This window comes from Natator depressus, chromosome 5 (assembly GCF_965152275.1).
Source record: "Natator depressus isolate rNatDep1 chromosome 5, rNatDep2.hap1, whole genome shotgun sequence".
Lineage (NCBI taxonomy): Eukaryota > Metazoa > Chordata > Testudines > Cheloniidae > Natator > Natator depressus.
The window spans coordinates 36,695,005-36,721,323 of record NC_134238.1 but is presented as its reverse complement, the minus strand read 5'-3'; the positions used below and the strand labels follow the sequence as shown (position 1 = coordinate 36,721,323).

The 26,319-nt window shown below is 37.7% G+C and overlaps 1 protein-coding gene across 11 annotated transcripts in view; it reads left to right on the top strand.

The window, feature by feature from the left end:
* The window catches only part of PDE4D (phosphodiesterase 4D), a 1,096,073-nt gene that overhangs the window by 1,062,237 nt on the left and 7,517 nt on the right, over positions 1-26,319 (top strand). For 10 of the 11 annotated variants that reach the window (XM_074952575.1, XM_074952583.1, XM_074952576.1 and 7 more), the window contains 5 exons: positions 15,053-15,146; positions 20,325-20,497; positions 21,001-21,099; positions 21,190-21,354; positions 23,075-23,174. In XM_074952575.1, coding sequence (XP_074808676.1) covers positions 15,053-15,146; positions 20,325-20,497; positions 21,001-21,099; positions 21,190-21,354; positions 23,075-23,174 — 631 coding nt within the window. Of the gene's footprint in view, positions 1-7,450; positions 7,844-15,052; positions 15,147-20,324; positions 20,498-21,000; positions 21,100-21,189; positions 21,355-23,074; positions 23,175-26,319 lie in introns of those variants that run through there. The other variant, XM_074952584.1, reaches the window with a different exon arrangement.

The window sequence follows — 26,319 nt, the reverse complement described above, 5'->3', positions numbered from 1 at the left end:
ACTTGAGGCTTTTCTCATAGTCTTCCGGAAAATCTATAATTTCTCCCTCTGTCCCTCGATGCTCCTCAGAAATATGCTCCTGCTTGTCAGAACATTATACTGGTTCTTTTAAAAAAAATCGTTGAAAATCATGTATTAAGTAGAATCTGTAGGTTCTTCTGGTATGCTCTACAGATAGGCCATAGGCAGGACTCCTGTGAGAATATCTGCAGATTTCCATGATTAATCATTACCATGGGGACCATTTGGGCAACATTATGAAACCATTTTTCTAAGAGCTGCAAAATTTTGGAATTAAAGCCCTTGGACCTCTCCTCATACCGACTAAATCACTGTCCTTAGTTTGTTCTATGGCCAGGATTGAGAAGAAGAGAACCCAATAACCAGATACTTGTGGTTCTTGCAAAATGGGGATAAAATTTTGGTTGATGCTGAACTTTTCTAAATATGTCTGGTGCGCCAGGGCTTTAAGGGGAATCAATAAATAGTTTAACTGAATTGCATCTAGGTATTTACTGCTGCTTCCTTTATGATAGGAAAATTTGAGATAATTTAAACTAATGATAATCCTGATTTCATTATAAATGTACTGTACAGCTTTTAAATCCTTAGGAGTCAAGATGCTTTGGTGGCTGATAGCACTGGAGTCTAACTATCCTTTGAGATTTATCTCCTTATAAGTTAGAATTCTTGCATGATGAAGGTCCCACAGTAGATGGGTTAATTTCCTGTGGTGAACTGAGAAATCCTTGACTGAATGCAATCCAACCCTTTAGCTAACCCCATCCCACCATCACTTTGGTTCAATGTTTATTTTAATGTGAAAGCCCATTCATCTTTAAACAAGCAAAACAGCATAATTTATTTAAAAGATTCATTTCATTCTTATAATTCTTTTACATCTAATTTACAAATAGTTAGGAAGTTAATATCCTACTGAAGGAGAGAGAGATTTCTGAAGAACAATCTGAAATTAACAGTAATTATTGCAGTGATTCTTTTGATATGACATCCACCCTAGAATTGCTTTGGCAAATACTCATGGATTCATTGAGTTTAAGGCCAGAAAGGACCATTAGATCATCTAGACTGATGTGTATATCACAGGCCATTACATTTCACACAGTTACTCCTGTATTGAGCCCAATAACTTGTATTTAACTAAAGCATAACTTGTGTTTGGCTAAAGCATATTTTCCAGAAAGGCATCTAGTCTTGATTTGAAGACATCAAGAGATGGCCAATACACCAATTCCCTTGTTAGTTTGATCCAATGGTTAATCACACTCTGTTCTGTTAAAAAATTGTGCCTTATTTCCCATTTGAATTTGTCTGGCTTCAACTTCCAGCTTTTCAATCTTGTTATGCCTTCTTCACTGAATTAAAGAGCCTTCTAGTACGCTGTATTTTCTCCCCATTCAGGTACTTACATTTTGTAATCAAGTCACCTCTCAATCTTATTTTTGATAAGATAAACATAATGAGCTTTTTGAATCTCTCACTGTAAAGCATTTGCTCCAGACTTTGAATAATTTTAGTAGCTCTTTTCAGCACCCTCTCCAGTTCTTTGACATCCTTTTAAAAATTTCGACGCCAAAACTGGATGCAGTACTCCAGCAATGGTCTCACTAATGCCATATACAAAGGTAAAATTGCCTATTTACTGCTTCTTGCTAATCCTCTGTTTGTACATCAAAAGATCACATTAGCCCTTTTTGCCACATCGTCATGCTGGGAGCTCATGATCTACTATGACCCCTAAATCCTTTTCAGAGTCACTTCTTTCCAGCCTACAGTCCCCCGTTCTGTAGGTATAGCCTGCATTCCTTGTTCCTAGATGTTTAACTTTGCATTTGGTTGAATTAAAATGCATTTTGTTTGAATGGGCTCAGATCGTTCCTTATTATTGCCCTATCGTCATCATCATCATTTACTATTCTGCCAGTATTTGTGTCATCTGCAGATTTTAGCAGCAGTGATTTATATTTACTTTCACATCCTGGATAATAATGTTGAGTAGTGTCAGGCCTAGTACTGATCCTTACAGGACACCACTAGAAAAACCACCATTTGATGAATTTTTCCCATTAACTGCTATTTTTGGAGATCTGTCAGTTAGCCTTTACTTAATATATTTAATGTGCTTTTTTATACTGTATAGTGTATAATTTTTTAATCAACAGGTCATATGTTACTAAGTCAAACACCTTACAAAAGTCCAAGTATTTTATATCTACACAGTTATCTTCATTAACAAACTTTTATAATCTCAAAGAATGAAATCAGGTTTGTACGACAAGACCTATTTTCCATAAAACCATGTTGAGTGGCCATAGCTGTAGTGCAGTCCTTAATTCCTTATTAATTGGATCTCATCAGCCTTTCCATTATTTCGCCTCAGAACCAGGCTAAAGTTACCTGGGTCATCTCATTTGCCCTTTTTGAGTATTGGCACATTACCTCTCTTCCAGTGATCTAGAATTTCCCTGGTATTCCAAGATTTATTAAAAATTAACATCAGCAGCCAGAGATCTCTCCTCATCCAGCTCTTTTAGGACTCTTGGGTGCAGCTTACGCAGGCCTGCAGATTTAAGAATATTTATTCCAGTATCCCTAGTATATGTTGTTTAACATCCTCATTAGTTACTAGTGGTCTGGAAAGTACTTCATCATCCTTATGTGATACAAGCAAATCATCCTGATTCTTAACAAATACGGAACAGAAATATTTATTGAACACTTCTACTTTTACAGCTGCGTCATTAACAATTTTACCATTCTCATTATCTGGGGAGGAGAATCCTTGGAATATCCCATTTTACCGCTATGTACATTAAGAGCATCTTTTGAGTGCCTGAATTTCCCAGTTTGTTCTTTCCATGTCCCATTTTATCCTAGGTGATTATTGTGTATGACTGCTATTTACTGTAAATGCGTCTGTCCTCCACAATCGCCTATGACGCATTAGTGATTCATTCCAACTTTGTGAACTAAAAACGAGAATCAGCCAAAAAGATCACTGTAAACGAGTCATGTGTGAATTTTCCAAGTTTAAAGTTATGAGGTGGTCCACAATATTTTTCCTCCCAGCTAAAAGTCAGGTGACATGTTAACGTCACCAGCAAAATGATGATGGTGCAATATATTGGGTGAGTTGCCAGTTCCTATCAGGATGGGTTAATGGTTCTAAAGCAAATTATAGATTTATTCCATGGTGTGTGAATTAGTTATCAACAGTTTAAATCACTACTAATATAAGTCACACTCTAACATTCAGTGTCATCAGCTGAAAAGATTGCCAGGCTCTTGCATGTTGCAGGAATTTCACTCTGCAAACTCAGCAAAGTATTCATGTAGTTTTATAGAAATCCTGTAAATATCTTTACAAAAAAAAAACTTGCAAAATCTTGCATGAACCCACAAACCTCACCACAGGAATTTAACATTCTCTAGATAATAACATTCTCTAAGTTTTTTTTCCACTTTTATGCATCCGATGAAGTGAGCTGTAGCTCACGAAAGCTTATGCTCAGATAAATTGCTTAGTCTCTAAGGTGCCACAAGTACTCCTTTTCTTTTTGCGAATACAGACTAACACGGCTGTTACTCTGAAACCTAGATAATAAATGTAATTCTCTTCTTTACTAAGGCCTGATCTATACTAGAAATCTAGTCAATTTCACTATGTCATTCATGGGCATGAAAAATCCACACCTCTGAGCAGCATAGTTAAGCCGACCTAAGTCCCCATGCAGAAAAGAATTCTTCCGTCAACCTAGCTACCACCTCCTGGGGAGGTGAATTACCTACTCTGAGAGGAGAACCCCTCAGCATTCTACACTGAAGCTCACTGCTGGAGCATATTAAATGTAGACAAGCCCTAAATTGTAATTTTAAAGTAGATGTGTCCTCACTTAAATCAAGAGAATAATATTCAGTAAAATGTAGTATTTTCAGATAGAGTAGCAGCAGGCATAATTTTTTTAAAGAGCTCTTTAAACATATTCCTTCCCTGATGCAGCTTTTGTATTTTTAGCAAAGATGTAGAAAAATTTTTCATATTGTATTTAAGGACTATCTTTAGCTAACTCTCGAACCAGACTTAACATAGCAAAATAAGAACACTGGCTGGAAACTTACCTTTTTAATGATCATTCTTACAATTCACTTCAATGAGAGTTTCATGAATGCAGGTTTCATCCAATACACAGTAAAATATATGTTGGTTGTTAATGTAGTACCTTCCATGTCATGGTTTAGATCAGTGGTTTTCAAACTGTGGGTCACGACCCAGTACTGTGTTGCGGAATGTGAGGCACTGGGTCATAGTGGCTCTGGTCAGCACCACCGACCGGGTTGTTAAAAGTCCCGTCAGTGGTGCTGTGCGGCTAAGGCAGGCTAGTCCCTACCTATTCCGACACCGCGCTGCGCCCCAGAAGCGTCCAGCAGCAGGTCCAGCTCCTAGATGAAGGGGCCATGGGGCTCCACACCCTGCCCCTGCCCTGAGCACCAGCTCTGCACTCCCATTGGCCGGGAACTGGCAAATGGGAACTGGGCAGCGGTGCCTGAGGGGAGAGCTTGCGCACTTCCGCCTAGGAGCCGGACCTGCTGCTGGCTGCTTCCAGGGTGCAGCGTGGTCCTCTGTGCCAGGACAGGCGGGAAGCCTGCCTCTGCACCCCGGCTGCACTGGTGACTGGGAGCCATCGGAAAAAAGCCCGCACCCCCAATCCTGTGCCCCAATCCCCTGCCCAGTCCTGAGCCCCTCCTCAAGTCCGGAGCCCCCACCTGCACCCCAAACCCTTCATCCCCGACCCCACCCCAGAGCCTGCAGCCCCAACCCAGAGCCCCCTCCCACACCCTGAACCCCTAATTCCCGGCCCCACGCTGCAGCCCTCACCCCCTGCACCCGAACCCTCTGCCCCAGCCCTGAGTCCTTCCCACACTGCAAACCCCTCATCCCCAGCTCCACTGGGTCACAGGCATCAATAAGTTTCAACTGGGTCGTCCAAAAAAAAGTTTAAAAACCACTGGTTTAGATCACCTCCTCCCTCAACGGTAGGTTAAGAGGAAGAGAATTTCCTGCTGGCTCTGTGGACTGTAACATCTGTCTCTGGTGTTAAGCATCCAAAGTTGCCCCACGGACTCTTAAAAAGAATCATATTGGAGGGCCACTGAAAATGTGTTGGAGCCCCTGACTATTAAACTTTTCTCAGCCTTGTTTATGGGGCTGATGAAGAAAAATGTGATTCCTTGGCCCTGCATAATTCTCCACCCTCGGGCTGCCTGGTCCCAACCCCTTCCGCATCCCCAGATTTCTAAGAGCATTCTCCAGAGTCCCTGAAAATGAAAGACTGCCACAGATATGCCGTAAAAGCAGAGCAGGAGAAATCTGTCAGAAAATGCATGCATATCTCAGGGCAATAACCTGTGCCCATTTAATCCAAACAAAAAGTTTAAGGAAACTGGGTCTGGGGATTATTCATAGCACTCTTCTGTAACTTTTAAGACCAAAGTTTTATTACATCATTTTCACCATATTTAATTTGAAAAATCAGCAAAAGATATGTTTAATTTGTAAATTTGGTAGCAGATAGGTGGCAGCAGTGCTCATCTGCAGAAGCTGACTAAGAGTGTGAAAACAATACAACATATGTGGCCAGCTGCTTTCATGCTAAGTGAAAAGCACTTCTCTAACATATAGCTCACAGTGCTCTATAGTAGGTTAGCTTGGTCCTATGACAATGTTTCTTCATACTGTAGATTTTTTCCTCAAATACCTTTTTGGAGCCATTTTAATATTCTGCTGAGGCTGTAGTAGCCAACCTGTGTTTCCAAAGGTAAAATATTTTATGGACAATTTCCCTACATAAGCCCAGAAGAGTAAGGCACATTGGATTGTGTCTCTGTTTAAGAGAATATTTTTCAGTGATTTACTCATTCAAATCTTGTTACATTTTTGAAATATACAATAAAATTTCATTGTATAATATTCTCCTTATCAACATACTGTACATTGTGCCAGAGGTATGTAGTAACTGTAACTGTTTGCTATATTTCTATTAAAAAGAAAAGGAGGACTTGTGGCACCTTAGTTTCTAAGGTGCCACAAGTCCTCCTTTTCTTTTTGCGGATACAGACTAACACGGCTGCTACTCTGAAACCTATATTTCTATTGCATTCCAGTTCTCCTGTAAGGAGATCTGTTAATTTCATTTTGTGTGTGTGTGTGATTTTTCTAGGGTTTGATTCCCTTTCAAGCACTTAGCACTGCTGAGATTGCTTTCTAGCATCATCACTCAGTGGGGTAAAAACCACTTCAGCCAAAAGCTCCCTCATGACTATTGTCAGTCAGCATCTTCCAATGACTCAGCAGTGTGGGCTAAGATTGAATGCTGTACCTCATTCATCTTGTCTTTTGGCATATCACCATTGTCACGTTAGAAAATTGTCCCTTCTGTGATACAACAAAGACTCTGAAATTTGTCACAATAGTGCACAAGTTTTACACCAATTGGTGCAAATAATTTATTCATCTTTCTGAGTTTAATTGTTTGCGTAGTGGCCCATGCACGCATATTTCATTTAGAGCTCTGAGTCAGCTCATTGACATGCATCACTTTTTAACTAATCACTTCTTTTCTGTGACGTATAACTGTAATTAATTACATTAATCTGGTATGACACTAGAATGAAAAGTCGCATAGCTACAGCAAGAATTTCATGACTACAGTGCCTTTGTTCTGCTTTCTGTGTGGAAGCTTTACCTGTATTCAGAACTGTAAGACTGTAGGTTGGCTTGTGAGTTGTTCCATCTTAATAATAGGTGATTTTTGTCTGCTGAAATAGCAGAACGTTTTGAGTTAGAAGACTGATCTATGGCCAAGCAGGAATTGATCTGTTTTTAAATTCAGATGGCATCAAAAGAAAAAGCATTTTCATTGCTACAGATGGTCACATATGTTTAAGAATCCTGGACACTTTATTCTTCTGGTTTTCTTTACTCATAAGATTCAGATGTGTTCCTTTCCCACATAGAAAGTTAAAGAGACTGGACAAACGACATGCAGTTTGTGTAGAATACCTGCTGTACCTTTTTTTGGATAGGTTCAATGTTCCCTCTGAATAGAGCTGGCAAATGATACTGACAATAAAAAAAAAGTTAAGCTAATCAGTCTTTCTTTTTCTTTTTTTGAGTGGAGCTAATGCTAAAGGCAGGAATGCCATTATTAAATACAATTTAGCATACAAAAGAAGAAATATCCTGTTCCCAGGAGATTCATCCATGTTAACCAATCAGAAATTATCATAAAGCATGTCTTTATCCCCTGCATTGGTATCTTTTAGGATGAAATACAATTGGCTCTTAGTTGGGGTTTGTGGGAGGGATTACTTGACACTGTTCGTGACTTTCCCCTCGGGTCCTTATTTGGTAGCTGTTGATAGAACCAGTCTTTCCAGCAGCTGAGCATCTTGACATACATTATTCATGAAGTCCTGGTGTTCAGGAAATATGCAGATCCGTAGCTGTTTAGATATTTCTTCAACTCATCCAATCTGTCTCTTCAAGCTAGTCCTTGAACGTCTGGAGTTTTACAAATGGCATTTATACAGTCAGAAGACCACACAATTGGATTTCATGTCCGAATACCTCATATCTACCTAATTGCAGAGAACCTTCAGATGAGAAAAAGTAACTAAATAATAATAACAACCTTTTTTCTGGAGCGTCTTTTACAGTATCAGATAGAGAAGAACTAAATATTTTTAGTTAAACTGGTAGTATAAAAAATCAAAAATGCCTGAAGCAAACTATTTACTCTCAGTTTCTTGGGGCTACATAAAGGTAGGATTTTGTTTTATCTTTTAAGAATTTTGATTCGCAATGTATGAATAATGGATAGTATGTTTGTTTGAGGGTAATATGAGGGTGGGTAATATGATTGTGAAGATGAGAATCAGAAAAGAGAGTCCCCTTTGAACAATAATAGTGCACCACACTGTATACATTCTTTCCCAGAAGGTACATTTGCCTATTTAAAAATATTATTAATATATAATAAAAAGTAGATGTTAAAGGCATAGTCCTTATTTAGACCAAACACATGGTGTGTATCTGCCTATGTAAAGTTAAAAGAAAATCAGTAGAATTATTTAAAAAAATATATTTTAACAGAATCATGGTACAAAAGTAGCCTTTTTCAGACACGAAAAAGCTGTTCCAGAAAATAAAGTGGAAATACTGTACCATATGCTAAGGAATGTGTGATTAAAGTGAATAGGTTGAAAATAATGGGTGAATGTATGACTCATACTGTTTTTTATTAGCTGAATAACTGCAGTTGTCAATGGTATGTTTAAGTAGCATTTTCTGGTTACCTGTGTGTGTGTGAGAGAGAGAGAGATCTTATTGATTAAGGTTTTCTTTCAAGTACAGAGAGACTGAAAATTGTCTTCTCTGAGTATTAAACTATATTGAATGTAGAGCAACTTCAAATTAGTTTTAACCTGTAATACTGCTAGCAAATCAAATATAAACCAGTTTATCTCCTATGGAAAGCTTTGCATTGATGAATTAAATCAGTATGCTAATTAGCACACCGTGCAGAATCAACTTAGTACAAAATCATATTTGGGCTTTATTTGTCTTCTAGTTATGTGGCTGCATATGCATTTAAAAAATCTGAGTTGCCTTGCTAATTTTGTTCATGGAGTATGTATTAAAATATAACTTCATCATCAGACGTTTAATATGCAATAGCTGTTCGAGATCATAGTGTTTTAAATAAAATTGTTATTGTGTATTCATTCTAAACTAAACAGTCCAGTATAGGAACTAAATTATTTTGCTAAATATAATGCAGACGTTTTCACTTAGGACAGGATTTTTTATGCCCGGTTGTATTAATACTAAGAGAATCACAGCTTTGTCTTAGAATCTGAAAAATGAGAAATGGAAAACCCCTGTTACGTCATTGTATCTACTCTCTGCTATTGCAGAATTGTTACAGTATATTCTCAAATATTTTGTTCAGTCATCTGTGAAGAGAATGTTTTCCATTATGCCAGTTAGCTGGATTCTCTTATCATTTATCAAAATTGAAATTATTTTCCATTCTCCTGAGTACATCTAAATGTTAAGCATTTAAAAACATTCTTTCAGAAATATTTCCTAAAACACAGGTGTTCAACCAGTTTTCCATCTCTCTGCTGAAGTCTTTAAAATGGGTTGATCTTTTGCTAATTGAATTTTAGTAGGCAATATAACAGCCTTACCTGATTAGACATGATGAAATATGTCTTCTGTGCATGGTAACTTCATACAGTGTGCATAGATAATGGTTTTAGCTAAGAAGCTGAATAAGTATTTGAACAGAATTTTGGCATATTATATTTAGAAATACTTTGCAGAATGTATGTATTTTGGGGAAATCTTCCAGCCATAAGGATGTGATCTTGTCTTCTGACAATAAATATTTATAGAATTTAGGACATTTCTGAAATTCTAAAGAAGAAAAGAATGTCCTGGATACAGTGAACCATAACACATTTAAAACTGTTACTGGATAATTGCTTTACATATTTCTGTATGTTTTGGAAAGTGCCTCATATTTTGTTAAAATATTTTTGAGAAAATTGATTGTCCCTATGGAATACTCCTACATGGTTTACCAAGAGCATCTTTCTTTACACCAATAGATGTCATTTATCTCAGAGCTGAGATATATACAATATATATCCATTTAGCAAGCTTGTACATAAAAGCTTAAGCATGACCTTGAGGTTTATTAAACACTGTGGGCTCAAACATTAAATCTTCAATCAGGTAAGACTCCTATTGAAAGGTAGTTTTGCATTAGTAAAGAGTAACTGAGGACTGAGAATTAGCCAGTAGGGCCGGTCGATATTAAATAGCTTTTCTGTCACATCTGGGGTTTTTTTAGAATGTAAAGATTTACAAATACACTGCAAAAAATTAATTTATTTTTATTTTAGTTCTAGAACTATCTTTTTAATTGTTTTGATCAATGTTCCACAATGGCTTTGTCCATGAAAGCATTGAGACTGAGGGTTTGGAAAGGCTATGGCCAGTTTGTCCAAAACTACCTGTTTCCACTAGCCACAAATTCTGTGTTGTTGCAGGAGGGTGCAGTAGACTGCAGCCATTAATACAGCCCTTGAGCTGCAGCAGAATGGCAGGGTATATGCCCCCCATATTTATTGTGGGCGGGATTCAGTGTATTCAAACACATACACATCTTCCTGCATGAAGCCCATTTACTAGAGCTTTGTGCTGAGGACAAGATTATCACAAAAACTATCAGAAAGTTTTTAAATTTTAACCAGAAAAAGCTGTAGATATAAAATTAAACATACAAGCCAAATGATTTTATTACCATAAATTTACTGTGAACCTAATTACCATCCTTGAGACTTGAAGGTTCAACCCACTGTAAATATAACCCCAGAGAAATGTTACATGCATGTAATGGGTGTTGACTGAAAACATTAATACTGCAAGAAATTGTCAACATTCTCCAAAGAACCATTGAAAGGTGTTCTGCACAGAGTACTGGAAAAATACCATTTTTATTTTATCTCATCTAACAAAATAATGTTTGGATAAATTCTGAATAAAGTAAACATAGACACAAATGAAAATTCAGTGAAATTTGGAATATATATTCTAGGCTTCAGCCCAAAACAAATTGAAATGACTAGGAAGCCTCTAACCCAATTTATAAGACCACTCACTGTTTGGAGATAACCACAGTATTGAGGAAAAAGCCCCAGTCCTGCAAATATTTGTGTATGTGCTTTACTTTAAGCACGTGAGTAGTCCCATTGAAGTTTATAGGCCTGCTCACATGTTTAAAGTTAGGCAGATGTACAGATTTTTGCAGAATATAGTCCAAAATAAGCAGTGCTATTGTACTGTAACACTTTTGTGGGCTGGAGCTAGATATTTAGCATTACTTGAATATAGTGTCTATGCTATAGTTTTCTATAGTAATAGTAAAAGAAAAGGGGAAAAAAGGTCTCATAGAAACATGTCAGAATTGAAACCAGAGTTTCTGCTGTCTTCAGAGATTTTTCAGTAATTGAATTATTAAACCCTGTTGATGTGGCATCAATCTCCATTGTGAAAACCTTTGTTCCTTAGGCTGAGATGCCAGTATAATAGCTACACTGTATGTTGTACATGTATTTTAGGAGCAATAGATTTTGCATATTGTGAATTTAAAAATTATTTTAAAATGTGCAGTAGTTGGTTTGGGTTTTTTTAAAATACAACTTTTTAACCATTTTAACATTATCTAAAATTAATAACAATAATTATTCCAAATTTTGTTTGGCTTTTATTTATGCCATTTTGAAACCCTAGAGTTTTCTCAAAGAAGCAGTTTTATTTCTTTGATCATGTATGTGCCGTGCCTGGAAATGTAAAAGCACTTCTTAACTGATCAATATTACTATTTCTGTAACTTACAAATCATCAGGGTATAGACATTTTAACCACGTTTCATACACTTAGAGAGGCTTTTACTGGCAGGCTGTGAAATGTATACCGCACTGACCCACAGTCATGGCAAGAACCTATGTGATTTAAGCTAAGATCTTGCAGTGGGCACATGAGTGCCAAGTACAGTTTCATTCTAAAACAACAATGCATGCATGAACAAACATGCTGTGAGTTGATGCTGCAGGGCAACATATTCTGCTTGTCTTTTGAAGTGCACTCTTGGCCCCAGTTGAAGTCAATGAGAGCCTAGTGAACCCAGCAGGAGAGAACATGGCCCAAATTGTTATGTCTATTATTTATTATTATTATTTATTATTTTATTTGTATTTCTTAGTAATGTTTCTTGAAAGAACAGAATACTGCATGTGAGAATTTCTGAATTAAAGAGTATCAAATAATAAACAACTACAGCAAACCAGCATACGACATCAACAACAACAACAAAAAATCTGAACTATTTCATCACTAACCCAATCCTCCATTAGAAACTCAAACACACGAATATCTATATGTTCCTGAGTCTTGTCTGCCTAATAACAACAGCATCATTGTTCTCTTTCACTGGCAGCATATGTTATCTCAAAGATTAACTTTATAAAGGACTTCAACAGACCATACATCTTAGTGCTGATAAAGTCACCTAGCTTTGTCATATGTAATTCAAAAAGAAAATGGAAGCAATGTTAACCACTGTCTAGATGTTTTTAAAATGAAGTCAGCACATCATATCAAAAGCATTGTTGGTTGTGCACCTTTTTAGTATGGGAGATAAACTGAAGCATAGATTTGGGATTTATATTTCCAGTCTGGTTGAAGGCCAAGGCTGAAATCCTGGATTTTATTCCAAATATTGTGTTAGTGACCTTTTTGTTTGTTTTGCCGAGGATTGGAGTTGGTAGGAGCCTTATTTTAATATTAGTATCTCTATTATCCAATAGCAGGAAAGTAGAAAGCATTGACCAATATATTTGTACAATTTCATACTGTGTGGCAGTCTAGATTAGATTATATTGTTTAAAATGACCTGTGCATATGATGGGCAGATGAGAGACCAAGGATCTGCATCAGGCCAGTTCCTGTGAAATTCAGAGAGTGTAGACTTTTTAAGCAGTTGGCATGGTCAGCAGAAATTCCAGGACAATTTTTCCTAGGTGATAAAGAGTACCATTAATGAATGTTACATCTACAAAAATGAAAGACAGAATTGTCTAGGTGTATACATCCAGGAAGGAAAGCAACTACTGTGAATGGTAACTGGAATTAAGTATATTATTAAAGAAAGAGAATTTAGTCTTAAAATACCCTAAAGGTAAGATGTATTAGGCTGTGGAATAATCTACCAAAGTAAGTGGTATATCTTTAGACTGGATAGACTAACTTTCCTAGGCTGTTCAATCAAAATTTTCAGATTTGGGTGCCAAAAGTTAGGTGCCTAAATACATATTAGGAAATTTAATAAAGGTAGCATGTACATTTCAACAACTGAACTTCCCTAGATATTAGTAGATTGGGTGTAAGTGGTTCTAATGGAGTTTTTAGGTTATGTCTCCACAACGAGCAGCACAGCTTCAGTGCTGCCGCTACACTTCTGTAGCACTTGTAGTGTGGGTATTTCCTACATCAACAGAAGGGGTTTTTCCATCAATGTAGTAATCTACCTCCCTGAGTGGCAGTAGCTAGGTCAATGGAAGAATGTCTCCATCCACCTAGCCACGTCTACACCGGGGGTTTGGGCTGAGTTAACTATGATGGGGCTGAATGCGCTGCATCCGAGAGTGCTAAAGGAGTTGGCGGATGTGATTGCAGAGCCATTGGCCATTATCTTTGAAAACTCATGGCGATCGGGGGAAGTCCCGGACGACTGGAAAAAGGCTAATGTAGTGCCCATCTTTAAAAAAGGGAAGAAGGAGGATCCTGGGAACTACAGGCCAGTCAGCTTCACCTCAGTTGCTGGAAAAATCATGGAGCAGGTCCTCAAGGAATCAATTCTGAAGCACTTAGAGGAGAGGAAAGTGATCAGGAACAGTCAGCATGGATTCACCAAGGGCAAGTCATGCCTGGCTAATCTAATTGCCTTCTATGACGAGATAACTGCTCTGTGGATGAGGGGAAAGCGGTGGACGTGTTGTTCCTTGACTTTAGCAAAGCTTTTGACACAGTCTCCCACAGTATTTTTGCCAGCAAGTTAAAGCAGTATGGGCTGGATGAAAGGACTATAAGGTGGATAGAAAGTTGGCTCGATTGTCGGTCTCAATGGGTAGTGATCAATGGCTCCATGTCTAGTTGGCAGCCGGTATCAAGTGGAGTCCCCCAAGGGTCGGTCCTGGGGCCGGTTTTGTTCAATATCTTCATAAATGATCTGGAGGATGGTGTGGATTGCACCCTCAGCAAGTTTGCAGATGACACTAAACTGGGAGGAGAGGTAGATACGCTGGAGGGTAGGGATAGGATACAGAGGGCCCTAGACAAATTAGAGGATTCATAAGTAACTTGAATTGTTGAATAGTATTTACTGTTCCTCATAATACAAGGACAGAGAAATGTTCAATTACATTCAAAGGCAACAAATGTAAAGCTTTTTTTCACAATGTGTATTTAACCTGTGGAACTGACTGCCACACGATATCCTCAAGCCTGAGAATTTGGTAGGATTCATGAAAGGATTACACATTGATATGGATGATGAGAATATCCAGTTACATAAATAGGATACATATATATGTGAACCACTAGCTGCTGGGGGCAGTAAGGAGGAAACTTCATCTGTGAGCAAGTTATTTCTCTGAAGCCTCTGCTACTACCCCCTATCAGAGATATGATACTGGACTAGTTGATCATTGATCTGATCCAGTGGGCGATTCCTATTTTCCTTTGTTGCAAAAGAAAATCAAACAAAAACCATTTCCACATAGATAGCCTTTGTTATGGGTTTGGAGTAAATAAGAGATACTGACATGTTTGATCCTTCCTACAAAGATATTTGAGCATCTGAGTTATTTAAAAAAAAAAAAAACTTGAGAAAATTGCAGAATGTATGGCAACAAACCATATGGAAAGAGTGAGTGTGTGTGTATGATAAGGAGAGCTATAGTACAGAGTCATTCAAAAATGATGGTTTCCCATTCCTTAGCACAACTAAAGAGTGTTCCTTTGTGTATACATAGAATATAACTTAGTTATTTCTCTCCCAATTTAAAATTCAGAAGATTGAAATAGCAAAAATAGTAGTTATATTCATGTGTGCACATGCTTGCAGTTAGAGTTTTCAGTAGCTCACACGGTCCCAATGTCTCTGACACCGAATCTTTGGGGAATATCTATTTTTAAATTCTGTCATCTAACCATGGAGAAGTTCCGGAGTAAAGCAATATTATTTTGTGTTGTTATTTTCACAATTCATCTCTCAGTTTACTGTATCTTCTGAATATAATATATTTATTTATTATAAATCAATAACATTTTCTCATTCTAAGTTAACCGTTTCTTGACCATTAACATGCTTTTTTTTTTCTTTTTTCTTTTTTTTTCCAGTTTAAAAGAATGCTCAACAGGGAGTTGACCCACTTATCTGAAATGAGCCGATCAGGCAATCAGGTCTCAGAATATATATCAAACACATTCTTAGGTAAGAATATATTATGGGAGTGATTTGTCTTTTTAGTAGTTATGCATTTTATAAACTACATTGTTCAGTATTTGGACAGAGAGATCATTATAAATTGATAAAATTAGCTCTCTGCATAAATTGTTACATATATACATTTTGTGTTGCTTCTTTGCTCAGAGAGTTGTTGAGTACTGTAGCAAAGTGTTCAGGTTAAAGACCTATCCCTATGTATTCCCATGATCTGTTATGGTTAACATGAAATAATCTTGCCTATTACCAGCATAATTGAGGAGGGATTAATATAGTGAATTGTTTGATAGATTTAAAGATTATCCTTGCACCCAGTTCTCATTTTGCCCAGTACAGAAGTTATACTATAAAGGCATCTTGATCTGATGAAAGTGCACAGCTAAAAATAATCTCATTAAATCTCTCAGAACATGGTGGTGGTGCATTGGCATTCCCCCTCTGCAGATAGAGAGGGTGATAAACATGACTTGAGTCAACATCTGAACAGATTTCTGCTAGGAGAATAACTTCAGCCAAGGAGCTTGTGGTGGGGAGGGCTTGGTAACCCTGACACTGTATTAGCAGGTATGAAGATAATAATTGAACAGTCCTCTCAAGTCCCACCTGTGTGATTTTGTAAAGAAAAAAGATTTTTTTGCTATTTTTAAATAAATAAAAACAATATTCTATATTTGTGTATATTGAAGATAGACATAGAATATGCTAATTTAAACATGTCTTGAAGACACGCATACACTTAGACTGTTTAAGATTGTGAATATAGGTAGGGACACATGGGTATGTCTAGATTAGGATTAAAGGGCATTAAAATATATGTTAAAATATAGCATGAATGTGTGTGTGTGTGTGTGTGTTTAAACAAATTTTATCCAAGACTACAATACCCTAAATGAATTGGTTAAAGTGGTGTCCATTTTATTTATTCAGTGTTTCAGTAGAATGCCCAGATTCACCTGCACAGTAAAGTTTGCCTGCCTGTGTGAGAAGTGAAATTCTATTGTACAGTTTCAGGAATATTTAGAAACTCAGGATAAGGCTGCCTGAGGAGATGACCCACTTAGAAGGTGCCTCTCACATCCTCTGACTGAAAAGGCTGAGCTATCAGCATCTTTGCATGTTTTCACTTGAAAAATTAAGACTCATTTTGACAGGAATAAGAAAATGCAGCTGTCAGCCTTTCACATGTGACCTGCATCTTTCAAGCAGAATAAACTCTGGAAAGACAAACACTTAGAATCTACTGAGAATGAATATTGTCTTTCTGTGGCTGGCATGCAAATAAAAAACAATATATTAATAAATAAAGGAAATGCAAATGTAAGAGGTTGCAACACGGTTACCTCAGTTACAGAACTCTCCTTAAGTATAGTATAATTAGAACATGCATATAAATATATAGATTCAGAACAACGATGTGTGGAAGGAAAATGTTCTTACAGAAAATTTAAATGAATTTATGTCATGTTAACCAAATTCTGCCTTTTTCCCCATCTGCTGAGCATTTAAAGACCTACTAACATTTGAAAGCTAGGAACCTTTAGTGAGAAAGATAGGGTTTTCCTGTTTTGCTTTGAAATATAGGCACTTCACTCCTTATCAGCGACACATGCCTTGAATGCAGTTATTAATAATTACAACATATATATATTTTTTTCTCTTGGTAGAGAATCAAGGTTCCTACAGTGTATATTCATACATAAACAGTGTGATTAACCAGTGCTCTTCTAGACAGATAATGTAATAGAACCTAGCAACCAGTATAAAATAATTTGCTGTAAAAACCATATCAATATGGTAAATTATCTTATTTTAAACATACAAAAGGTGTTCAGCACTCATAGCATTAGCTGCCCATATTTAACAAAACATGAGGAAATCCCATGGAATTCCATGGCAGATCTCAAATCTTTCAGACAGAGACACTTCCTTTCACTTGAGCTAATCTGACAACTCAGTTTATAATCCTCCCCGTTGATGGATCTAAACTTTGTGCATATGACCGAAACCATAAACATCAAGGTATGCACACGAGTCACTGCTCTTCAGCTGTTGTCTCTTTGCACCAGTCAAGAACTCTGCTCCTCCCCTGCTTTTCTAATTGGTCAGAGAGTGGGGTGGGAAGAGGGAATTATGCTTCAGGCTAAAAACTTGGTGACATTTTTACATTCTCATCTTTGCTGTGATCTGTTCAGAATTCTCTGCATTTTCCAGTAGTTGCAAACTCCTGAAAAGTAGACAATAAAAACTGAAGAAGCAAACACAGTAATCCAGAATGCCGCTGCATTCCCTAGGCAGTTTCAGTCTCTCCATTAAAGATGACCAGGGCAGGAGGGGAAAGATGTTTGTACTTTTTTTTTTTTTGTAGGATATATATGTAAACATATAGAAGGTCAAAAGATTGGTTGGCTTGTTTAGAAGTGTATTTTTAATGATTTTCCCTGATTATTTTTATGTTAGAAGTATCAGTCCTTGATTTTCCTGGTTTTGCTGGAGGACTCCTTGAAGTATTGGAGAACACATAGTGGTATTACATCACAAAAGATAAGCTTGAGAAATGGAGAAGGAGACTTTTTTTTAATCAAACTTTTAAAAACTCTTTGCTTAGTTGTTTTTTGTTCGTTTGGTTTTGGTTTTTGAGTGGGTTATTTGTTTTGTTTAAAAATTAGGAGAAAAGCCCTCTATTGCAATAGATTTCACATGCACACACCCTGTCTCTTCAGCTGAGGGGTGAAAGGGCATATTCTTCAGTTCACCAATCCTCCAGCAAAAACAGGAAAGATCGGGACTTGCTATCCCTCTTATTTCTAAGGTTAGAAAAAAAGAAAAATGCTTTTAAAAATATTTTTATGCCTCCTGTTATATATCATAAAGAAGCAAAAAGGGCAAAACCACTTTTTTCTCTCCATTGCAAGCCATCCCAGGTCACTTAGGCTAACTTCAGAACCTTTAACATTCAATAATATTCCATTGTTTCATAGCACAAAAAAAAGGGCTTTTTTAAATGTGGGGGAGGAAGTTCAGAGACTACTTAATTAAATTTTTACATATGGGGAAAAAATACATTTAGTATTTAACTCTTCCAGACTTTGTTGCTTTCCATCTGCTTGAAATAAGATAAAAACAGTTCAGAAGAACCTGTCCCAAATGAATTGCATGCAATGAAATCCAGACTCAAAGGGTATGTCTACATTGCAATAAAAATCCCATGGTACTGAGTCTCAGAGTCAGGGTCAGCTGAGTTGGGCTCTCAGGTCTCGAGCTGTGGGGCTAACAATAGCAGTGTAGATGTTTGGGCTTGGCTGGAGCCTGGGCTGTGAGACCCACCCCCTCGCAGAGTCTCAGAACCCAGGCTCCAGCTCAAGCCCAAACATCTCCACTGCAGTTTTATATCCCCGCACCCCACGTCCTGTGAGCCTGAGTAAGCCGACCTGGGACAGCTGCAGCCGTGCCGCAGGTCTTTTATTGCAGTGTACCCTTTGGGGCTCATTCTCATTTACATGAAGGTCACTTTTCACTAGTCTGGAAGTGTAAAGGGGGCCTTAAAGTGTATCTAAGTGTAATTTACCCTAACTTTAAACCCCCTTTACACTGCCAGAGCAACATAAAGATGCCATCTGTAAATGAGAAGCAGGCCCTATGTTTCTGGATCTTTGAGCTTTCCTGTTGCAAGTGTTTCTGCACATTTGCAGTGTGGTCGTTGTCAGAAAAGTGACTCTATAAAAATGGTACCTTCTTATTTAACACATCTCCTTCCTTTGCATCTTCAAGTCACATGTGCATATCTAACAAAAACAGTTCGCACTTTGGTTAACACGATAGAGCTAATTCATCGGAGAACAACAAACTACACTCGTTTGTACGTCACAGGCCATGAGCAAACTTGCAAGTTAAGTCCTGATTACAGATATCTTTATTACTGGTAATGATGTAAGCACCAGAAAGAACAGCTTGATTTTCAGATCCCAGTTTGAACTTCCAGGTGTGGCAATTTTTTAAGAAATGAAATCTATTGCATTATAAGTAAGTAATGTCCCAAAGTTAGAAACAGAAGACATATGATACCTCACAATGTTATTTTTACAAAGTCACCCTTCAGAATATAACACTTCAGACAACAGACATTTCCAAAACTAAAGTGTGAACCAAAGAAAAAACAAGCAGTATTTTGACAAGGGCTTGAAAAATATTGTAATTTCCTTGGGCTGTGCATATGAGGATGAGAGATGGTAATGTTTTAGCCTGAAGCCAGTATTTAAGGGTAAAATCTATCAATGCTCTTCTTGCCATAATCTGCTCAAGCTATTTGTTGTATTTATGTTATATAACTTCTAGAGCTGGTCAGAAATTTTCTGGAATAGAGTGTTTTTTTCTGTCAGAAAATGCCAGTTTGTTGAAATGTTGTATTCCTGCAGAAACGTTCTTTCAGAACACATTGATTATAATGAAATTCTTAACAGAAACCAGGCAGATTTTGGTTGGTTCTGCCTGCTTGGTTTCCTGCCAGCTCGCCCTCCAGCCCCTTGGCAGCCTGCTAGTGCTTGCAACCGCCTTTCCAGAATCCCTGGCTCTGGGGAAGCTTGCCACAAAGGCTGCCTCGGAGTGGGAGCTACCAGGACTTTCAGACTCTGGCAGTTCAGAAACCCTGGGAGCCCTGACTCCCTGCCTGCTGTTTCCAGAAGTTTGAAACAAAATTTTGGAATTCGCATTCTACAGGAAATACCTAAATTCATTTTTTCATTCTGATTCTGAACTTTTTATTATTATTATTATTATTTTGGAAGGTCCCATGGAATGACAATTTGAGTTTCTGGCCAGGTCTACTACTTTCTTTTTGTGGAAAGGATTACCTCCCTAATCATTGTTGGGCGAGGGGGGATGATGCAGCCACAAACTACCCTCAAAGTCTATTCAGAAATAATGAAACAACCTTTGGAATAGTGCAGTGCTTCATACAGTTGAACAAAGTTTCTTTGTTCAGTTGTTGTTGTTTTTAATTTCGGATAGTTATTAGTCTCCACATTTAGCTTAAAAAAGACAGAATGATAATGGAAGGGTTATAGTGTACACAAAATCAATCTTAACCACTAAGATCGACAAAAAAAATATAATTTTTATAAGTATGGGAAATGCCCTTCAAAGTTATTTTTTTCTCCCCTTTCTTCAAAGACAAACAACATGAAGTGGAAATCCCTTCTCCAACACAGAAAGAGAAAGAGAAAAAGAAGAGGCCTATGTCCCAGATCAGCGGAGTGAAAAAACTGATGCACAGCTCTAGTTTAACTAATTCCAGTATCCCCAAATTCGGAGTTAAAACCGAACAAGAAGATGTTCTTGCCAAGGTAAGGAAGATTTAACCTGTTCTCTACCAAGATCTTAGAAACTTACCATGCAATTTAATGAAGTTTTGAGGTTGTCAAACAGACTTTAGTGTGTTTTTTCCATACTCTTTCCACAGCCTTTGATTTCAAGGGCTAATGCCAGTTTCTGATCTCACTTAGGCAAGTATAAATCAGGAACACTGAAAAAACGAACTGAGTGTATAGTAAACTTCTGTTCCAACAGGAGAGCAGTGGGAATTTTTTCTGCCTGAGGAGAACGTAATGTAAAATAAACAAGCATTGTATGTGTATTAATAAGGTCCTTATGCATAAATCATCAGCAAAATAAAAGGCAAACTTTAATTTGAGCACTATCAGAGAGTTTAGTATATTATTTTCACAGTGGTTCAACCAGTTTGTTAGCTTGAATCTTTATGACTCTGGTATTGTAGCTATTTCAAACAAAAATGATTGGAAAATTAAGTATTTGATTTAAGAGTTTCTGTTGCTTAATTTCATTCTAGGAACTAGAAGATGTGAACAAATGGGGCCTGCATGTTTTCAAAATAGCAGAACTATCTGGAAACAGACCTCTGACAGTCATCATGCATACCATTTTCCAGGTGGGCAAGATGGAAGCAGCACTAGTGCTCTTTATTCATCAATCGTTATGTTTCTTATAAACTTAATTGTTTTCCTCTTCCTTCCTCCAGGAACGGGATTTGTTAAAAACATTTAAAATTCCAGCAGACACTTTAATAACTTACTTGATGACCCTAGAAGACCATTACCATGCAGATGTGGCATATCACAACAACATACATGCTGCAGATGTCGTTCAGTCTACTCACGTACTGCTATCAACCCCAGCTTTGGAGGTAAATCCACACATCCATGGAAGAGGGGAGAGAGAAACATACGCATGCGAAATGTCAAAAACTCTTCTAAGCTAAATGTAAATTATCCCAGGGTCTGTAAGATATATATATATATATATATATAGTTTCATGAGACTTTATCTTCTAAAGGAATTTAGTGAGGACCCAAGTTTATTTACTTGGCTAGTGCTAAATCAACCACATTCTTTTGGTAACCTGTTTTCACCATCTACTTTTAACTACAGGTCATGTCCTGTCATTTCCCATGTGGCGTTCTCATTGAAACCAATGGGAATTATACAGGAAACGTGGTGACAGGATGTGGTTCCCTAAGTAATATAGTACAGTGTTGTTTTTTTCACTGATACATTTTCTGTGCAGAAGGTTACATTTATATTTTTCTGCTTCTCTGAACTGAATTTCTCTAACATTTACTTCAATGTAACATTCAATACTCAGGCAGTGTTAAACCCATATTAGATCCTTAATGGGTTGTCTTATTTTGTTAAAAAAACCTTGAAATCCAGACTTTTTAAAAATGAATCCTCTTTATATGAGCTGTTTAAAAGAGAGCTTAAGTCTCTGAGGTGAAAGGAAGCTAGAGAAACATTGGAATCTCTCTCCTCTTTTATTATAAAACTGTGATTAAGCTTAGCTTACATCTTACTTTGAAACTCAAAAGGATTTGACCTTGACCAGGTTTCCATTTTTGCCCTCTGGCTCACGGAGATCCCAATACTGCAAGGTGCTGAATGCCTCCTCCCTCCCTCGCCTTCTCCTTAAAGTGAATGAATTGGGAGAGCTCTAGGGATATCTGGGAGGTCTCTTTGCTCCTAAAAGAATCAGTCCTCTTGTAGAAGATTTCCCTCATGGCAGGGAGGAGGTTCAGCTTCTTTTCATAAATGGAGCTGCATTACCACTCGCTTCAGTGGGCAGCCACATTGATTGTCAGTAGTGTTACTTAATCTGTCCCGTCAGTTATCCTTCAGAGTCTTGTTTTCAGCACAGTGCTTGAGCTAGTAAAATACTCATATCCCCCTGCATGCTGCTGTTGACGAGTTTATTTTCATAATGGCTTCTAAAAGGAGAATCAGTACATTGTAGGATGTATACCTTGCAGCTTACAGTTATAATAAATCATATCCATTCTCTGTTAATATCATTTAGGAGGCATGCTCCTTTTTAACGTAACCAGTACATATTATATGTTGATAATGTAATATAAGCATGCTTAATGCAACATAAATATACTACTTGGGGTAACATCATAGTGTATAATGATTAGTTAGGCCAAAAATTTCAGACTTGGGTAGGTGGTAAGTTTTAGGCACCTCTCTATATTTAGTGATCTAAATACAAATGACCTTATTTATGGAGAGATGCTGAAAAACCCACAATTGTTTCATTCCACTGAATTCAGTGGTACTTTCAGTGCTCAGGACCTCTAAAAAACAGACACTTTTATGCAAGTGCATGTCGATACCCAAACATGAAATGTTTTGTATATGTAATGGACTATTTTCCAAAACTTTGTGAGGATCATAGTTAAATAACATTTTGAAGTTCCTGTTATATTTAAACTGTGTTGAAAGATGTTTTTGTTTTGTTTTATTTTTTTGAAATATGAATTTTGAAGGAGAAAAAATCAATGCACTGTCCTTTTATTGAAAAGGCAGTTTCCTTGTTCAGTAATTGTTGTTTCTGTTGTATGGCTTTTCAGGCAGTGTTCACAGATCTGGAGATTCTTGCAGCAATTTTTGCCAGTGCAATACATGATGTTGATCACCCTGGGGTTTCAAACCAATTTCTTATCAACACAAGTAAGTGTGGGTTGGTTTGTTTGTTTTGTTTTTAATATTTACAGTTTCTACTTGGTATCCTGTAAGATATGTGCATAGAAAATGAGAAGCACAAGCTTTTCCGCTTCATACCCTTCTCTTAGAATATACACAAGTGTTTGTATTTTAATCTGACAGTCATTTTGCAATGAATTTAACCCTAATCTGCCCATTGCACTAAATACTCAAAGGGGGCAGGAGTTACTAGGTGGATGAACTCTAGCACTGTCACCCACTAGGGGCAGAATGGTAGTTCTTCTCCTGAAATAAAGTGGAAGTTTTGTAAGGTTTCCATTCAGTAAGGAAAAAAATGGGTAAAAGCAGAATAGAAGATTAATGGAAATAAAATATAAAGAAATGGAAAAAAGAAAGAAAACAATTAATATGAGTAGGGTCAGCCCTAGGTTTGTGGGGCTCTTTGCAAAATAGCATGTGCCGTGCCCATTCCTTTCTGTACATACCTGTGATAATTTCCTAGCTGCTGCGTCCTTATGGCATACATGGCTGCCTCCTGCCTGCAAAGTCTCTTAGGCTGTGGTAAAACCTCTCCTCTCCCTATTTCTGATGCTCCACAGCCGCTAGTGATAGCCCCCTGTATGAACAAAGAAGCATGGAGACGTGGAACAGCCTAACACCACCTCTGAATGTGAAGTCCAGTGTACCAGTGACATGTTCTGCACTGCTCTGGTCTGTGCTGCAGCATCACGAGAATCCTCCTAGTTTTCTACCAAATATGAGCATGACTTTTATTTTTTTAAGGGCTAGATTGTGATACCTCTATTGAATAGAAACTAACTCCATGTGTAACCCCATTGATTTGAATGGGACTATTTGTGGAGTAAGATATTATACAACATGCATAAGGTAGCACAGTCTGGATCAATGTTAAGTTACTTTATACACTATTATTGCTTTTGCCATCCCAACTGAATTTCCTTTTATAGTAGCTCACCAGAAATATCAAGGTTGAAATTATATTGAGGGTCTGAGAAAGCAAGGGGGAAAAATCAAGAAAATGGAATCATGACTGTGGGTGCATCTTTAACCCATCTACATACATGTTAGTAGATACTGTAGGTAATTTCTGCATTGACACACTCTATTGCACCAGTGCTACAATGCCATGACCCAGCAGTCTGAGGGAGAGTGATCCAGCTTTGACTTTTTTGCTGTTATAGGTTCAAATAAGACCCTGAACATTATTTGAATTTATTTTTATGTGCTTTAATGGCCTACGGGCTACCCTACAGTGAAATGCAAATTGGTGACTCATCCACAAGGAGGAGGATTGGGGATGTCACAGAAGTTTCAAAGCTATATTGATAGCAAGTGCACTTCAACAGCTCAACATAGGAACAGACTGAACCAGGTTTAGTGCACAAAATAGCACTTAATATGCCAAGATGTAAATAAACCATTTCCTGGGTACACTTAATGATAACATAATATTTTGAGGGAATGGAACTGCTATAGAATGAGAAGCATTAGTTTAATTTAAGTAAAAGCATTTGAATCTGGGAATTATTTTTATTCATTTCTGGGGAGATTGCTGAATTTTTGTGAGATTACCATTGGGTGATTGGCCAACTCAAGGGACTGGTAGTGGTATATAAAGCTCTTCACTTCTGGATAAACAGTTCAAATCCAGCCCAACTATTCATATAGTTATTCAGTGACTTACAAGAAATGAGACAATTACTTTAGCCCAGTTACTGCTGGACAAGCTTTCACATTACATTTGGCACTAACTGGCACTCTTGTTGGCAGGCTAAAGAGAGGCCAAGGATTTCAGGACAATGGAGACTGCACAACACTGTCTCCCCCCCAGGATAGTGTTCCCTGCCAGTTAGGTTGGAGGTGCATTGCCATGGCACCGTATAGAAGTCTGTACTGTTACTACATGTGTTTTATTCACTCTGTGGATAAACAGAGAATGCCAGTCTCCAGAAAGGCTCTCACTGGAGCTCTTTTTACAAGTATTAAATTCAGTGGGGACTCAAACTTTAAAAGGATTAGAGAAAAACAGTAGAAAATGCATCACCATCCCCGGGGACAAAGACACTCCCCCAAACAGAAGACAGTTCATCTAAGAGTATATATACTGATTTATGGCACCCAAGAGGTCTGCCACTGACCAGGAGGGATGTGGCTAGGGCACTGAGAGGAGACACAGACTCTCTGCACCCTATGGCCAGCCTCTTTGGCAAAGGTCCCTTGGAGCTGTGGGAATTAAGGTGCTCCCCCTCGATCATAACCCCTGAGGGAGAGCAACTATATAAAGCCATACAGTTTTCTTCAGTCTTTTCTCACAAACATACCAGGAGCTGCTAACAAGATTGTTATATTGAATAACATGTGGGTACTTCTCCCTTCTTCCACAGCAATTGCAAATATTAACAAAATCAAACCACCCACAGGGCCCCAGCCTTTCTGAGTAACAGTAGTGTTGAGCACTCCTTTCGGCTTTGGCCCCCAGAAAGGCTGTTTTTCCTACAATTTTCCACTTTCCTTCTTGGAAAAATAGCAAATAAACATGCTTACAGAATTTTCTGTGAAAGATGAAAGGGCTGTTGGTTGACAAACAAGGTCTTTTTCTTCTCTGCTATTATGGCTTTTCTGCCTTCAAGGCAAAGAAAGGTAGAGGAAGGATTTCCTGAATCACAAGATTCATGTGTTCGGTACAGCAGAGTGAGACAGCAGGAGAATACGTAATGAGGCTCCTGAAATCTGAACACAAGAGCCTTCATGTGCAACCCCAGTGAGCTGAAGGAATTTTAGACTACCGTGTCTATAAAAGAAGATAACGAGGACAAAGAGTAGAATAGACTGATGCACAGCTAGATTTAGGATACAGAAACTAATAAACAGAAATTAATGTCAGTAAATGACAAGTGTGATTGCATACAAAGTATTCTTTTTCAATAATGCAATCGTTATAGGCCATATACTCAAAGGCATGTAAACTGGTTGTGTGTATAAAATCTAGCTGTGTTCCTGCGTAAATGGAATAAAATATGCTCTTCATTTTCAAAGTAGGCTGGTTAGTCGGCCTAAGTAGATGCATGCAGACTTTTGCATATATCTAAGTACAAGTTGTTCCAGGATGTTGCTAAGAGGGTACATGAGC